At 30.3% G+C, this 17,883-nt stretch overlaps 1 protein-coding gene across 1 annotated transcript; it reads left to right on the forward strand.

Annotated features, from left to right (window-relative positions):
- Positions 1 to 4,642: 4,642 nt before the first annotated feature.
- On the forward strand, positions 4,643 to 16,225 carry LOC111704444 (uncharacterized). The gene is made up of 10 exons (XM_023476681.1): positions 4,643 to 4,771; positions 7,360 to 7,407; positions 8,480 to 8,530; positions 8,636 to 8,727; positions 11,240 to 11,340; positions 12,675 to 12,806; positions 13,391 to 13,437; positions 14,976 to 15,048; positions 15,475 to 15,532; positions 16,112 to 16,225. The coding sequence occupies exons 1-10, from the start codon at positions 4,654 to 4,656 to the stop codon at positions 16,223 to 16,225; spliced, it is 834 nt and encodes a 277-aa protein (XP_023332449.1). The 5' UTR covers positions 4,643 to 4,653.
- The last annotated feature ends 1,658 nt before the right edge of the window (positions 16,226 to 17,883 follow it).

Genomic DNA, 17,883 nt, shown 5'->3' on the forward strand with positions numbered 1-17,883 from the left:
TAGCTGCCCTATATTGAATCAGTTTTTATTTATCAAATATCATGGCAAACTTCTCTTTAATAATAGCTGCCCTATATTGAATCAGTTTTTATTTAAAAAATATCATGGCAAACTTCTCTTTAATAATAGCTGCCCTATATTGAATCAGTTTTTGTTTAAAAAATATCATGGCAAACTTCTCTTTAATAATAGCTGCCCTATATTTACTTTTTGTTTAAAAAATATCATGGAAAACTTCTCTTAAAAGCCATAAAAAAATGTGCGCTAGTTTACGGGCCATCAACTTGATCAAGATTTATGGGATTATAAAATATTACAGGTCCTTTACTGCCCTTCAACAAATGAAAATTTGGTTTTTATGTTTATGTTTTAGGTCTATTGTTAGTTTATTGAAAAAAAAATCTGCATTTTGATGCTAGGATTCAAATCCTACAAACTAGAGATTATTTTTCTAGATTTTAGCTTTCGTTAATAAAGTGTTCATCAACAATGCATTTCAATGCAAAGAATATTTTTTGTTAACTTTACGTTTTATCTTAACTTTTCCAATATAAACTCTTTTAATTATGTTTAGAAATTTTACAAAAATGCACCTTTTCTTACGTTATGATTCATCCAAAAGTTTATTTGAAAACTTTTTTTTTGCACTTTTTTACAACTGGCAAAAAAAAACTATTTATTCTTTTCATTTCTAAGAAAGATTTAATATTTATTCTAAAAGTAAGTATGAAAAGATTTTTTACATGATAATTACATTCTTATTTCAGTTTATTTCATCCTAAAACATGAACCGTGAAAAAAAAATGGTGTTGTTAATCCCTTTTTTATTCACCCTGCATGTTGCTGTTGCATTGTTAACCTTTTAGAGAATGTGTAGAAGAATATGCAATATAAAAATGTTATAATATTAATATTTTTAACTGTTTTAAAATTTGTGAATGAAAGTTTTTAGCATTAGACTTTCATCTCAAGGGTGTGTCTTAAAGGGACTAGAGACATACTTTCAAGTCATCTTCCATTTATGGAGTGGCATGTCCAGCATACATATAAAAGATAGGAAAACGCTGGTATTTTCAAATCATCAATCAGAAAAAGGTATACACGTTACCATTGGGAATTGAGCATGGCCCTCTTTAAATGGAGGATCACTTGAAATTATCATCGTGTATTTAACGTAGGGTTGTGAATCGTTTTTTGTTTCGTTTTTCATTCGTTTTCAAAAACGATGGTTTTGTTTTCGGAAAATTACGATCGTTTTTAAAAACGACCCACTCATTTTGAACTTTTAGAAAACGAATAACAATTGTTTTTGAAAACGATCGTTTTCATAAAAACGATTTGTGACCGTTTTTTATTCGAATTTTTTTTAAACCATCCCTTTTGAGAAAACAATTGTTTTTGAAAAAAATTATTGACAATTATACTGACAATTGTTAACATGGGTTGTCATTAACGATCGCTAACAAAGGGTTGTCATTAACGATCGCTAACGAAATGACAAAATTTAATAAAAAACAGTCGTTTTTGGAAAAACAATCTTTTTTGAAAAAAAATTACATTATTGAAAGTCGTTACACGTAAAGTTAAACAGTTGTGGGGGAGCTAAAACTTTTTGATATTTTCTTAGAAACTACTCATATGATAAGTACAGATGCCTTTCAGGTCGGTTTTCTCTCTTTGTTAACAATCGTTAACTAAGGGTCGTCGTTAGCGATCATTATCGTTTTAAAAAACGATCATTTTTAACAACGATCATTTTTTAAAACGATCGTTTTAAAAATGACCATTTGTAAAACACAAACTTTTTAAAAACGATCGTTTTTATAAATGATTGTTTCATTTTCGATTTTATCGTCTTTTTCATAATGAAACGATCGTTTTTCAAAAAAAAAATTTTGACGAGCTTAAAAAATAGACATGTTTTGGGACACTTCATAAAATGAATCAAAATTCGGCAAGGCAAACCACTTTTGCAAAGATGTAGAGATTAGAAAATATAATTTGTGGCAAATTTTTAATTCTTTTTGTGTTTTTTATGTTACTTACAATGTAAGTAAAAAAGCGGCATTAGCGTCAGTTTACAAACCACAATGAAAATGTTTTCAGGGTTCATGTTTGCGGTTAAAAAAATTCAAATAAAGTAAGACAAATCCTAAGTATTTTTTTAACACAAACAACGAGAAATAAAATTTTATAGCATTTTTTCTTTTTTTAACAAATGGATTAAAAATCAGTTCAAGCTCAACTGTAACTGCCGCAACAACTGAAGCTACTACAACAAAAACAACAGCGTTATCAAGAAAGAAGAATGGAAATTTTAAAATTTGTTATTTGTTTTTCCTGCTGAGGTGCTCAATAGGCCTGCAGGCCTATAGTGTCCGGGCACGCCATGCTATGGTTTCATGTTTTTTTGGCTGACATCTGACGGCCTTTCGTTGCATTCAGGAGTTAAGTTTTTTAAAGAAATACTCCTATTTTAAACATAAAACGTGTATGAATATCGTCTATTTTTAAAGATTTTGCATTTTCCAATTCAAAGGTTCCTAAAATATCACTGAATACTGATGTCTCCTGATTGGTCGTGTACAAAACATGTACACAATAGAACATGCTGTGGAAAATATCGCATATTATAGGTGTTAATCGATCTCTGTAACTCTCATATCTCTGGTCTAAAGCTAGAAATGTAAGCAAATCAGAGAAAAATCATAACAACGGAGCGTACTGCATTGTTCATCTCAAAATTGGTTAAATGTCAACAAAAAAGAGAAAACAAAGAGGAGACGATAAGAGATATGGGAAGAGAAGAAAAGAGGGAGCAGAAGAGTAAATAAAAAATAGAAGAAAAGAAAAGATAAGAAAAAAGAGAGAAAAAAATAGAAGAAAAAAAGAAGAAAAGAGAAAAGAAGAAAGGAGAAAAGAAAAAAATAGAAGAGAAAGAAGTGAAAGAAGAAAAAATAGATTGCGTGAAAGAGAGAGCTAGCATTTTACAGACAATTATATTAAAAATATGTTTAAAATTAACTTTATTGGAAAATTGCATGACATTTTTGAAAAAAATAATTGTCGTAACTGTTTAGCGTACATTTTTTTGATCATTTGGCATTTGATATTCTGATATTTTTGAAATAAATTTAGTCTTTATGTTCAAAGAAAATTCTAAAACATTTTCTTTGAACAAAAATTTAAATAGATATCCCATACCCATAATTGTTAAACATTTTTCAAAAATTTTACATTTTAAACTAAAGAATTTTTCTCTTTAACATTTTTTTTAATATATATGAGTAAATGCAACTGCGCAGTAGTCAAAATTATGTCGCCAGATATTCTGGACTATATAAATAGCTGTACAACTGTTCATATTTCAGTAAGTCTTGGCCTAGCCCTAGTTTATTAGTTTTCTTTTTATTAACAAAACTGAAAAATGGGGTATATTTCAAAGCTAATTATATCTCTCTGTAAAAAATATCATTAATATTTATCATAATGAATACAAATTATTTATACATTTTACGTTATGTATGATCAATTATATATGTATAAGGGAAAATTAGCTAAAACAAAATACATATTTATGGCCCCCTAATCTACAAAAAAATAGAGATCACTTTTTTAAAAAGTTTTCATAAGCAAGAATTTTCTGTATTATAGTTATTTTAAATTAAAAGAGAAAAAATAGTTGTCCGTTGAATGTTTCTATTTTGTTTCTATTTTTTATAAACGAAGGGATAAATTCAAGTCCTCTTCCTAAATGTAGAAAATACCTTAGAAAAAACTGAGTTTTGCCACAAACTTAAATTTTCTAGCCACTATATCTTTGCAACATTATATAGATTTTCTAGCCACTATATCTTTGCAACATTATATAGATTTTCTAGCCTCTATATCTTTGCAACATTATATAGATTTTCTAGTCACTATATCTTTGCAACATTATATAGATTTTCTAGCCACTATATCTTTGCAACCTTATATAGATTTTCTAGCCACTATATCTTTGCAACCTTATATAGATTTTCTAGCCACTATATCTTTGCAACCTTATATAGATTTTCTAGCCACTATATCTTTGCAACCTTATATAGATTTTCTAGCCACTATATCTTTGCAACCTTATATAGATTTTCTAACCACTATATCTTTGCAACCTTATAAAGATTTTCTAGCCACTATATCTTTGCAACCTTATATAGATTTTCTAGCCACTCTATCTTTGCAACCTTATATAGCAAGCTTTTGATATTTCATATTTGGACTATTTCATCCAACACAATTTATAATTTGAAATATCAAAGTTTCAAAGAAAAATTTATCAATACATCAGAGTTTGTGGCAAAAATTTAATTCCGTTAGTCAAAATAAATATCATCATTATTGTTGTTCTTATTATTAAGATCTTACTTTATTAAAGTTTTTTATTTGTCGAATTTCTGAAGATTTTCAAGAGTATGTGAAAAAAATTGAAGATTTTCTGGAAATCATTTTCAGAAATTTTTGGAGAAAATTGTCTTGAATTTTCTCGAAATCTAAGTCACCAATTTTTCCTTTTTTCCCTGAAAAATTAAAATTTCTCTTTTAAAATCAAAAACATTAGTTTATTTTTCTTGGTTACTTTACATTCTCAATTGCTTGCAGAACTAAACATCAGCAATGAGAACTAGATTAAATTTTCAACAAATAATTTTGGTGATGATTCTATTACGTTTAATGTGGATATCCGTGCTGTATGAACCTGAAATCTCGGCAAAAAATAGGATTTTACTTGAGAGTAGGTATCTTATTCTGTATAATCGTTATTTCTTATTAATGTTTTTGATTTGGGAAATATTTATTTCCCAGGCAACATTTAAACCAACAACATGTGCCGATGGCAAAGATGTGAGTAAAAATTCTGGACTTTTGATCTTCAACATCGGGCATGTTGATGACTTAAAGTTGTCAGGGAAATGTCAATGCCTACTTTAGGATGATTGATATATGGTGAAAATAATTAAAGTTATTTTGTCAGAAAAAACGTTTGTCTTGAAACTATTGGAGATTGTAATTCCAGTCCCAATAGCGTACTTTAAAGTTGTTGCGATTTAAAAGCTCGTAGTTGAATTTTAGCAGGTATTTGTCGATTTAAATCAGGGGTGAATATAGGGGGGGGACGTTCGCCCCCCCCCTAAATTTGGATTTTTAAATCCTGAATCCGCCCCTGATTTAAATGACTTCAAAACTGAGTTGTTACCAGTGTGTTTTGTCAGAATTTACAATGAAGAACACGTTTTTACACTGAAGAATTGCTCTCTCATACAAACTGGTTCCTAGATTCCAACTCTTCAAAAAATCATAGGAATTCCTGGGAAAGAAGCGAACACGTTTCCAACCGTCAAATGTTAAATAAACTTATATTTTGAAAATACATTTTTAAAGTAATTTTGAAAAAAAAGTTTAGATATCTTCAACTTTCTATTAGATACTACAATTTAATTTAATATATTTAATTTTCTTTAAATCTACGATAAAAAGCATCAAATAGTGTAAATACAAAATATTCTGAATGATAAATCGGCTTTTTCTCCGGCCACAGTTGTCTTTGAACAATAAAACTTATACCAATTAAATGCTTTTTAGTTTTCTCCTCAAATTACCCAAATAAGTGAACGGTCCCTTTATTTTAAAGAAAACCCGACCAATGAATGAGGACACATCTATCCAACTAAAAAACACATTTTAATTTTTTTTTCAATCCTTTTTTTCTTACATTTACAGGAATCGAGTCTTTTTCTCAAAATCTGGTTTTCATAGTATCTTACTTTTTCAATTATTATATTTATCAAACAATGAATTATGTTAAATCAAACTATTAGACTTTGAAATATGAAAGGTTTATAAAGTAGCAAAGATACAAGGATTAGAAAAAAGTGGAGTTTAAGGCAAAACATCAATTTCCTTTTTTTTTGACTTTTCTTCTATAACACTTTTAGGCAATAACTTTTTATATTGGACAAAGATCATCTTGTTTTTTTAAATTTAGAGTCGCCATCAATTTTACCATTCAATTAAAAACATTTAGATAAACACAATATTCACGAATTTTCATATTCATACAATAATTTGAGAATATTTATTTTATTCAATATTTATAAAACCATTTAGAAAATAAAACAAGGGTTTCTGTAAATTATCTTTGCAGAGAGTATCGATAATTCTGGTGATCAATCACATTAAGAAAATAATAATAATTATGAACACATACATTTTAAAATCAAATTGAGTAATTGACACTTTGTGACAGCAAAGGAACTGAGTTCTTGCCACAAAACTAAATTTTCAAATCCCTATATCTTGAAAACCTGATTGATCTGAGATCTATATAATGGGTGGCAAAGATACAGGGAATAGATAATTAGAGTTTGAGACAATAACTTTGTTTTTAAAAATTTGGTAAAGAGCTTGACACCCTCCATTCTAGGGAAACTTACACACATCAGAAAATGTTGAATTTAAATTACTGACAATTCCACGTTGACCTTCATAAACCTTCATAAAATGGAGGTCGATGACCTCCTTTTCACTTTTTGTTTATGTTTCTATAATAAGTTATTTTTTTTATCTGGAATAGAAATTGGAAATAAGGGTTTTCCACAATATTTTATTTTCTGATCCATATATCTTTACATCCTGTCTATGTTTATTTTTTTCATGTTTATTTTTCGATGTTTTCGTTGGAAAAACAAGGTTTTTTGGGAAAATTGTAAACTGAAAATCAACTTTAAGCTCAGCTTTCGTTTAAAAACAGAATAAAGTTTTATTTTTGAGAAGCAAATGAAGTTGTTATTTAAAAACAAAAAAAAACATTAGTTAATAATGTATGTATGATACAGTGTGTCCCTCATAACTGTGGAATGGGAAGACGGCCGGTGTGAAATTTTTATTTGTTTAATTTTTATTAAAAAGAAAATGTGCTATTAAAAAATGCTTAACTCTGTAAGTTTTAAAGTTCAAATTTTGAATCAAGATCCATGCAAGAAATATTATGTGTTACATTATAATTAAATAGTTTTGCCAGTGGCCTAAACATCATGGTGATGTTAAGTCTATAAATGTTTATGAGAGAATATTAAAAATAAGAAGGTTGAGGAGTGAAAGTTGTATTCTTGTTTCACTGTTTTATGGGACTCACTGTATATCAAGTAAATAAACGTTTTTTCTTTGTGAAAACAACTTTTTAGCTTTGGTGTTTTGCACTCCATCCAAATTTATAAATAACATTCCTTTATCAAACACTGAATAAAGGTTGAACTTTTTTTTGGAAATATTCAACTTTAACTGAAACTTAAACCTAAATTTTTCTAATTTAAATTTTTTAAGGATTGGAAATTGACAAATGTGTGAGTAAATGCCTTCGATATTTAGTAGGTAAACTTATGGTCTTATATTAGGATTACATAGAGAACATCTTCATTATATTTATTAGAGATGTCAACGATAGCGTAACGTAACGTAAAATGTACGTTTTTGTACATTACGTTACAATAATGTGTAACGTTTGGATATATTCTATATAGCATGAACGTTAAACGTTAACGTTATAGGAGCTCATACCTAACGTTAACGACGTTAGAGGAATATACCCCCAACGTTAGCGTTTTGTGGAAATGTAACGTTATTTTTCTAATATCTACAACTTTTTTGACCATAACGTAAAAAAATGTTTTGTTTCCACAGGGAGCTTGAAAGTCTAACGTTTGAAAAATGAATTGTGATTTGATTGAATATCGTAACGAAAGGATTTCTATTTTAAAGTTCAACTTATAAAAAGTGTAACGTTTTATACCTGAAAAATGCATTACTATGCCCCAATGACGTTTTATTAAAGCAAAACGTTTGTCATCTTTTAAATCTTAAACCAACTGAAAGTGTAACGTAAGGTCTTTTAAAATATTTACCTTGCATGAAAGTGGAACGTTAAAAAATTATGGTTATATTACATAAGCTCGCAACGTTGGGAAAGTTTTTAAAACATCAATTGCAAAAGCGTAACGGAGCTTACTGTTTTTTCAATAATATTTACTAAAGCTTAACGTTGTGTAAGGTATTCAAGTGCAGAAAATTCATTACGTAACGTTACTCTATACCATAAAATTTTATAATGTGCAACGTAACGTTTCAAACGTTAAGACTTTTGATGAACACTATCGTAACGAAAGCTAAAATCTAAAAAAATCAAAACGTTGACATCTCTAATATTTATACGCATTTTAAATCCCTTTTATTTGTTCCGAGGCAAACGCGTAACATTTCTATCGGCATTGCGTTTAATATTTCGAGGAACCAATTTTGAACAATTTCTCTATTACCTATGCTTCCTTGACAATTTATGAAAAATTGCTTAGGAACGAAATAGTTTGAATTCGACAGAACTACAGTTGAGTCGCCTTTACGCACTTAACACGACTTCAATCATTTATTTTTTAATAATTTATTTTAGATTCAATACCATCTACAAAAACGTTGTGTGGCATCCATGCTGAATCTAGAGGTGAAAAAAAAACTTTGGTCCAATTTGTAGTTATTTCGACATAGTATTCAATTCATAATTCAAGATTTTTGAAGATTTATCAAAATAAAATACTTTTTTTGTAAGGAGAAAAGCAGAAAATAATTTCCTTCTCTTTCTTTGGAGACTTGAAGTCTGTATATTATAATGGCATTGAGAACAATCTAAACTATTTAGATGTAAGTTGTAAGCTTCAAGGGATAAAAAAATATGATGGAAACGTTTCTAAATAAAATGTCTATATTTTCATAGAATTGATACAGCTTGTATAATAAATTAAGATATCAAATATAAATTTACACTGAAGGCAGTATTGATTAAAGCTTTTTTTAAATAAACTTTGTTAGTTAAGGGCTAAAATGAGATTTTAAAGTATTATTTTCTATACGATGTAATTATACTTAAAAGAAATACATGCGTAATTTCAAATGACCCTCCATTTATTGAGTGGCATGTCCGATGTACCTTTGAAACCTTCATTACTCCATCGTTTCTGAAGCAAGAAATGCGCTAGTCACTTTTGTAGAGAAACCCCAAATAAAAACATTCAGTTTTCAAAATGGGAAAAATGGATTTTTAAGTCAATACTTGATCAGACAAAGCTTTGAAGGGTATTGTTATGTTAGAATATATTTTAATTATTTTCTTAATCGTTTAGTTTGGGTGAGTGCAATGCAATGCAATGTAGAATGTAGATTGCCTAAGGAAAATGTAATATTAAAAGAACTCCCCCATTAGCCCCCCCCCCTCAGAGGGGGCACGCATAGGGGGGGGGGGCCGACCACTGACATGTTGTACCTAGAGCTTGGAATGTTCCGACATTTTAGATATCGATCCGTTCCGTTCTAGAACGAGGGCCTTCAGCTAGATCATTCAATTCTCATTCCTTTTTTCCAATCGTTCTGTTCTTGTTTCGCTCTGTTCCTTTCTTGGTGTTCTTACTCGAGGAACGGTTCCATTCTCGTTCCGTTATTTATTGTATGTGAAATTTTCTTCCTTTCACGCTGTTTTTAGGGCAACCAAATTTGAGGGTAAAAGAATACAGGGGCATACGAGGGGGGGCCTAGGTGCACGGGCCCTCCCTACGCATGACCCCTGAGAGAGGGGGACACGCAGCGGGGGTGGGGGGGCTGGGGCTCATTTCATATTACATCTGGAGATTTGTTGAAAAAAAACCTCAAATTCTTGATTTTAGATGTAGGATTTTTAAAGCTCTCATTATCTTTTTTAAAGATCATTTTATACATTTCTTTTTTCATTTCTTCAAAGTTTACAAACCTTCAAAGCAGTTTAATTAATATAGAATCGATTTAGAGGCTTAAAGTGACTGCAGACATAATTTCAATTCTGATTCACAATAATACCTTTTAAAACTTTGTCTGATCAAGATTGCATTTAATATCCATGCTTCCCATTTTGAAAAAATAAATAATTTTCATTAGTGGTTTCTCTATAAAAGTGAGTAATGCATTTCTTGCTTCAGAAACGATTGAGACATGAAGGTTTCAAAGGTACATCGGACATGTCACTACTATAAATGGAGGGTCACTTGATATTCCTTTCAAGTATAATTACATCACATAAAAAAAAATACTTTAAAATCTCACTTTTTCCCTTAACTAAAAAAGTTTCATAAAAAAACTTTAATCAAAACTGTCTTTAGTGTAAATATAGATTTTATATCATTATTTATGTAATAAATCCTATGAAAAATAAATATATTTTTTTAATAAACGTTTCCATCTCTGTTTTTCACCCCTTGAAGCTTGCAACAACAGTGTTAAGATGGAGATGTCTGATGTGTCCACTTAGGAGAATTACAGAAATAATGTATTAACACTTAGCAATGTGGAAGTGTGTATTTGATCAAATAGTTTTCCTTAACATAGATAGAAAAAGTATCATTTTTTCAAAAATGGTCTTTTTAAGGGGGAGGTACCAAAAAATTTCCTGATTTAAAATGAATTCCCGACTTAGAACGCGTTCCTGAAATTTAAGGTTCTTTTTAAGAAATTTCCATGATTTCCACTTTAGTTCTTTTACTAATCTTTCCAAGTTTTTAGAAAGCATTCTATGTGTTCATTCTTTTGAAAGTTCTGTTAATTCTTGAAACTTCCGTTTGTTCTTGAAAGTTCCCTTTGTTCTTGTGAAAGAACTTTAGTTCTTGTGAAAGAACATTCGTTCTTGTAAAAGAACAATCGCTCCGCAGGAACAAAGCCCAGTCCTAGTTGTACTGGCACGGATCATGCAACTCATAGACTGGGCTTACAATAAAATAATTCTTTAATTCTTTAACGAACAAAAAGTTGTGGTCCGTAAAAAAATTGATTTTCTAGTTTTTGTGTAAAAGATTTAAGTCCTTGCTACAAACAAATATTAAATATTAATGTTTACAATTTGAGTTTGTGGCAAGGACTTAATTCCTTATCTTTCATGTTGATAAAAGAAGAAAATAAACATTATCACAATTGATAATTTTCTAATCACTCTATCTTTGCAACCTGATGTCATAGGTTTAGTTCCGTTGAATTTTTTTCTTCATTTTCTTCTGACCATTATGAGAGTCTTTAATTAATTACCAAAGTACACATGCAAACTAAACAGTTAAATGAATTAAAGTCTACATTTTGGTCAACAAATTTACTTTACTGAAAATTGATTGCCCTGACATATTTAATGATCTTTGCTAAGGAATATTATCCTGGTTGGAATATGAGACTTTACCTGGATCCAACTAATCTTAATCGTAATGCTTCACATGATCTTTGTACCCTGTCTTGTAAAAGCAACAGGTAATATCCTCACAGCAAGAAATTCCAGAAAAATAGCATTTTAGAATACAAAAAAATTGTGGGCCAAATTTTTACCATTTTAAACTGTACAGTTGTAGTAGTTAAATTCCAACAAGACAAACTCATTTAACAATTAAATATGTGTCTTTTAATTTTAATTTGTGCTTCTGACATTCCATTCTGTTCAGAGCTGTTTTTGTGTGAATGATCTTAGCAGGGAACTCTTGTATTGTAGATATCGAGATTGATGCTTGATCTCAATCTTTTGTTAATCTTTAGATTAGTTTAAAGGGAGTGTTCGCGAAAAATGAAAGGGGGTATAGGCTTAATGCGATAAAAAAGCGCTTTTGATCGCTACTAATATTACTTCTATCTGTTGCATCTATAAGAAAATTCTTAAAGACGTCTCATACCGAACAACTTAGCGCCCATACAAATTCAGAAAATTGCAACATACGACTTAGACCGTAAAAAAATCAATTTAATTTCAAACAAATCATTTAGATATTACATCCTATAGTCATCGATTATCTTTCGCCACATTTGTATATAGTTTATATTTTATAATATTTTTTAATTAATTTTTTTTTAATTTGATTATTTCTCTTGTTGCTTGCACAACTATCTAAGAATGCCGCGCACCATTCACTTTTTTCGAAATCCGTTAAAAAGATTTTTTATAAAAAAATAAAATATTATAAAATATAAACTATATACGAATGTGGCGAAAGATAATCGATGACTATAGGTTGTAATATCTGAATGATTTGGTTGAAATTAAATAGTTTTTTTTTACGGTCTAAGTCGTATGTTGCAATTTTCTGAATTTGTATGGGCGCTAAGTTATTTGGTATGAGACGCTTTAACAATTTTCTCCTTATAGATGCAACAGCTAGAAGTAATATTAGTAGCGATCAAAAGCGCTTTTTTATCGCATTAAGCCTATACCCCCTTTCATTTTTCGCGAACACTCCCTTTAATATTTATTCAATATGTGATATGGTAATCGTACCCAGTCAGGAGTTGAAGGGAGCATTGATCATGGGTTTAAGAAAGCTTTGATCCGGGGAGGAATATCTGAAATGATCCAAAAATAAAAGGGCATTCACAATTGATATGAAAATCAAGCAATTGGGATTATGGGATTATGGGATTATGGGATTATGGGATTATGGGATTATGGGATTATGGGATTATGGGATTATGGGATTATGGGTGTATCCAACACAGTAGTTCTCGAATATGCTGGTTTACATTTATGTACAGGATGGATTTATGTACAGGATGGATTTATGTACAGGATGGATTTATGTACAGGATGGATTTATGTACAGGATGGATTTATGTTCTGTACTGAGTGTTCCTCCCTATGGGGATATATCCAGAAAGTTTGGAATGATCTGGCGGTTTTTACCCTTGGCAGATCCATTGGTGGATTTTATGGTTTCAAGAGATTTGGACTCCAGGTACACAACAATCGGAATTTTGATGCACGGAATTGTGCGCAACTGTTTTCATATTGCACAGAATAGTGGGAAATTGTGTAGCATTACAAAGAAATAACAAGGCTTGCAATTGCATGGAAGTAAAATGATCTTGCAAAGGACACCTTACAAATGAGAGATGCAAAAAGTTACATGACTAGTTCTAATACTACCAAAGAATTATGCAATTTTGAGAAGCATTTTTAAGCTGGATATTTAATAAGAAATAAAATAAATTATTCATCAAAGGGCAAACATTTTGAATGGAATAGTTTTCAAATTCAGTATACATTGCACAATGTTTTAAATTTAGGGGTTGAGCACTCTAACCCTTTTTTGCACCTGAAACGCTAAAACGCTGAGAGCTTCTAAACATTTAGTGCTAGAAATGCCGAGAAATAATAATCAACCCTTTCTTTAAGGGAATAAATCCAAATATGGATTTCCCGAGCAATTCTTTCTTGGCATGAAAGGGTTTAACAATCTGAGAATTAAACCTGTGACATTCAAGATTAAAAAATTTTGCCCTTATTATAGTTGAACCTTGAACTTGTTGGTGATTTAAGGTTTTCTGCAAGGGAGACAGCTGCTGTTGATGATTGGCAAAGTTTAGGTAATTTCAAATATTCCCTAAGTTTTAAACTTAAATTTTTTATTGGATGGATTTAAATGGTTAAAAAATCAGTTACCAATTTAAGTGACAAATGCACCTTAATGGGAAAAAATTCCCGAGAGTTTGTCAAGTTTAATGAATTTGATCTATAGAAAACATGGTTCAACAATTTATCTTAAATCAGTGATGCAGAATTTGTCCATATCCTATACATAGATGTAAACTCCATGTATCTTGAATCAGTGATGCATGATGAGGGTTTCCAATAGAATTTTTTTGCACAAAAATTGCATAATTGCGATGCGCATAGATTTATTTTTGTTTCGAGTAAAAATTTCCCCAAATTTTGACATAATTTTGCATTGATGTACATAAACTGTTTCACGCAAATAGTGGGTAGTTCAGCCAGGGTAGGTAGTTCAACCACAGTGGGTAGTTCAGCAAGTGTAGGTATTTCAGCCACAGTAGGTAGTTCAGTTCAGTTGGTAGTTAAGCCACCATAGGTAGTTCAGCCACAGTAGGTAGTTCAGCTACAGTAGGTAGTTCCGCCAAAGTAGGTAGTTCAGCCACAGTTGGAAGTTCAATTACAGTAGTTTGTTCAGCCACCATAGGTAGTTAAGCCACAGTCAGTAGTTCAGCCGCAGTAGGTAGTTCAGCCACAGTAGGAAGTTCAGTTACAGTAGTTTGTTCCGCCACCATAGGTATTTCAGCCACGGTAGGTAGTTCAGCCATGGTAGGTAGTTCAGTTTCAGTTGGTAGTTCAGCCACCATAGGTAGTTCAGCCTCAGTAGGTAGTTCGGCCACTGTTTTGAAATTAGGCATTTGATCTATTCCCATTTTACTATATATAATATGTATAATTGCTGCGCTCATGCACGTATATATGCCTGGATCCTGAGTATAGCTTCAGTAAGGCTTAAACCAACCATGGACGCTGATGTAAACTTACTTTGATTTCTTTCTTAATAGATGACATTCGTGTAAATAATTATATGAAATCATTATAAAAATTGTTCTTATCAATGTTATATTGTTGCTTTAATACTTGAATCTATTTCAGTTAAACATCCAAACTCTCTTTTACCAAGTAACACCATCTGAATAAAGAATCAAAGAATAACAGTTTATATATTGAGAGTAGTTTGAAACCGGTCATTCTAAAGAAATCAATACAGCCACAGTAGGTAATTCAGCCACAGTAGGAAGTTCAGCCACAGTAGGTAGTTCATCCACAGAAGGAAGTTCACTTACAGTAGTTTGTTCAGCCGCCATAGGTAGTTCAGCTAAGGTAGGTAGTTTAGCCATGGTAGGTAGTTCAGTTACTGTAGGTTTTTCAGTTACAGTAGGTAGTTCAGCCATGACAGGTAGTTCAGCCACTGTAGGTAATTCAGCAACCGTAGGTAGTTCAGTAACCTAGCTCAAAATCATTAAAGTCCCTGAATGCATAATCAAGATCTAGAGCAATATGGAATACGTACATCAAAAATCTAAAGTTATTTGTAAACATTCCTACAATTAATGTAAATATAAAACTGCAGGCCTACCATTCCACATTATGAGAGATCATCCGTTGCATCCTATATCAATCCTTGGTGGAATGTGGGGAGCAAGGTATATTTGTTAGTTAAAGTTGTAGTGGTCTGTACTTTAAAAATTAGGTGGGAATATTAAAGATTTTATATAACTAAGAAAATATTGGGTTTCATCCCTATTTGAAACTTTATGCCCTCCCGCCCCCCCCCCTGTCACCCTAAAAAAATTCATTTTTTCTCTTAAAATCTTTAATTCACCAATTTTAGTTCCATTGAAGAGATGGGGAGCGGAATCAATTTTTTAAGCTAAAATATAAACCCCTCCTAAAGCCAATCTTTCCATTCTTTTCTAGTTTCCAATTATTCTTGTAGTTCTGGAACCTTTTCAGGGTTTCCAGTAAAATTTTTTACAACAAAAGCATAAATTTGCATTTTTTTTTATAAGGAATGAACTTAGATGTTAATTTACTAACAATCTTATCGTATCTGTGTAATTTTACCCTAGGATGGATTTAGAAAACCGTCAAAGATACAGAACTCTTTTTGAAACTTTGTTAGAAAAGGTAAATTTAAAAGTGAGACTTGTTATTGTTCAGATCACATTAGATTGAAAAGTAAAATAAAGTGTTTTTTAAATTGTTTTCCAAAATTAATGGAAGATAAACTTAAACTTCCAGTTCCATGAATCAAGTTTTATTAAATAAAGAAAAGTTTTCCCTGTTAAACATATTAAGATATATGAACTTACATTGTAGACAGGATGTAGTGTTATTGTGTACATCTGAAAACTAGATGTACTACAAAGACTGCTTGTGGAATAATTATCATATGTTTATCTCTGATCTGAAAATTTGAGTTAGTATAATTTAACAAAACTCACCAGTTTCCTTTTTGAGATCAATGCATTTGTGTAGATTTTATTTTAAGAAATTAAAAAACAAGTAGAGAATGTTAATAACCAATACAATAAGATTTCTTTAAAAATCTGGAATCTACAAAACTGCTTGACCCCATTCTTAAAACCAGGTTTCTGATTCTGGGTTTCATAATACAATAGATACTATGTCTCATATCTCGGGCTCTGTATTACCATTGCTTTCCTGGAAGTTTATTTATCTCTGATAAATACAAATTTATTGCAGACCTCAGACAGTTGGCAAAAAGGATATGACCAAGATCTACTTCACGAGGAACTATTTAAATCACATAATTATAAACCCTTTTTTCATATAGAAAATAGGGATATATTTACATAATTTTCTGATACTGAGCTAGAAATATAAATAAAAAATTAGGGGTTAAAAATCAGTATTATATCATTTGATTATAAAGTACAAAAAATGTATCATTATTAACTAAGATTCATTTCCATATTTTAACTTAAAAATGTGAATAAATTTTGTTGCTTTTCCAATTATTTAAATATTTTTCAGAATCTCTCTAATAATCATATTGTTTAAATATTACAGATAATTAGCTAATGTATTCTAATAAATTGTGTGTGTTGATTAGTTAGTGTGGCCTAATGTAAAAAATGAAGCTTGCATACATGATTCCTATCACTGTGATCTCTTTCCAGTCCCATATAATAGACCCTGGCCAACACAGAGGAAAAATGGTATTATTTTTAAGTTGGGCATTGTTACATTAGCATATTTTTTTCAATAAATTAACAGTTATTTAGATGTTGGGCTTGGATATATTCTGTTTTTGACCACCAAGTTTTTAAAATTCTGAAAATTCTTTTTAGACTTTCATCTTAATGATATTTTGAAAATAATTTTCTTTAATTTTTTTCCCATTCCAAAATCTATGTAAGCTTTATAGATTCAAATTTCAAACTCTAAATATTATATTTTAATTTAGAGACTGCCAACTTTGTTGGCGCTATTGGTGATATGCAACTACAACCCTCAGATGCTTGTCCTGAGCTCTGCCGGCCTACAGATCATTTAGACTGGACAACTTGCTGATATTGATTTACTGACATTTGAAAGTTAAATTAAACTAAATATTTTTTTTTGTATTTCCTGTTAAATTCGTACTTTTTCATATTGTTTCACACTTCCCAGCTAGCATTTGTTATCAGACAAAGTTTGCTGTTATTTAGATTATTTTTTTTTTAACTTTTGAATATTATGCACATTCAAAATAGCTTTTAAGAAAGCTCTTTCATTATCAATACCTTCTCTTCTTACCCTGGGACCAAATTTTATGCTTTTGAGATCTCCTGGTTTACTGCATACTGCCAGTTTAAATTTGAGACACCAATGTAAAGTAAAAGATTCAAGATTCAGGAAGGATTTGAATCAGGGATTCAAAATTGAACTAGCTGTAAGCAGTTCAAATTCATCAAATTCAGTTCCTAACTGGATTTTTTCACAAACCAGCTTTATAATTATCACATAAACTATTGAAAGGGAGTTCAATAATAAAACATTATTCTTAACAAATGTTGATCATGGTTGAAATCAATCATCCATTTATAGCAACTCTGCCTGGTGTTTTTGGATTCATTTCTTGATCATTTCAAAGAAGTTTGTCTCATTTTTGGAATAAACTATTGTTTTTAAAAACGACCCAGTTATTTTGAAATTTTCGAAAATGAAAAACTATTGTTTCTTAAAACAATCGTTTTTATATAAACGATTAGAGACTGTTTTTTATACAAATGTTTCTTAAGAAACAATCTTTAACAAATGTTTGTCATGAACGATCTTTAATGTAGGGCCATTGTTAATAATTGGTTACCAAGGATTGTCATTTACGATCGTCAACAAAGGATTGTAACAATACAATAAACTGTATATTATTTAGTTATAATATAATATAGTTTTTTATAATGATTAAAACGATCATTTCATTTTTTGTTTTTTTGTTGTTGTTTTCATAACAAAACGATAGCTTTTCAAAC

This window comes from Eurytemora carolleeae, unplaced genomic scaffold (assembly GCF_000591075.1).
Source record: "Eurytemora carolleeae unplaced genomic scaffold, Eaff_2.0 scaffold597, whole genome shotgun sequence".
NCBI classification, from domain to species: domain Eukaryota; kingdom Metazoa; phylum Arthropoda; class Copepoda; order Calanoida; family Temoridae; genus Eurytemora; species Eurytemora carolleeae.

What these genes read in the sequence shown, in the direction of transcription:
- LOC111704444 (XM_023476681.1), top strand. Translation starts at nt 4,654, where the DNA reads ATGAGAACTAGATTAAATTTTCAACAAATAATTTTGGTGATGATTCTA. An exon ending in CATCCATGCTGAATCTAGAG is followed by an intron (nt 8,531 to 8,635) that starts GTGAAAAAAAAA and finishes TTTTTTTGTAAG; the next exon opens with GAGAAAAGCAGAAAATAATT. An exon ending in CTGTCTTGTAAAAGCAACAG is followed by an intron (nt 11,341 to 12,674) that starts GTAATATCCTCA and finishes ATTTATGTACAG; the next exon opens with GATGGATTTATGTTCTGTAC.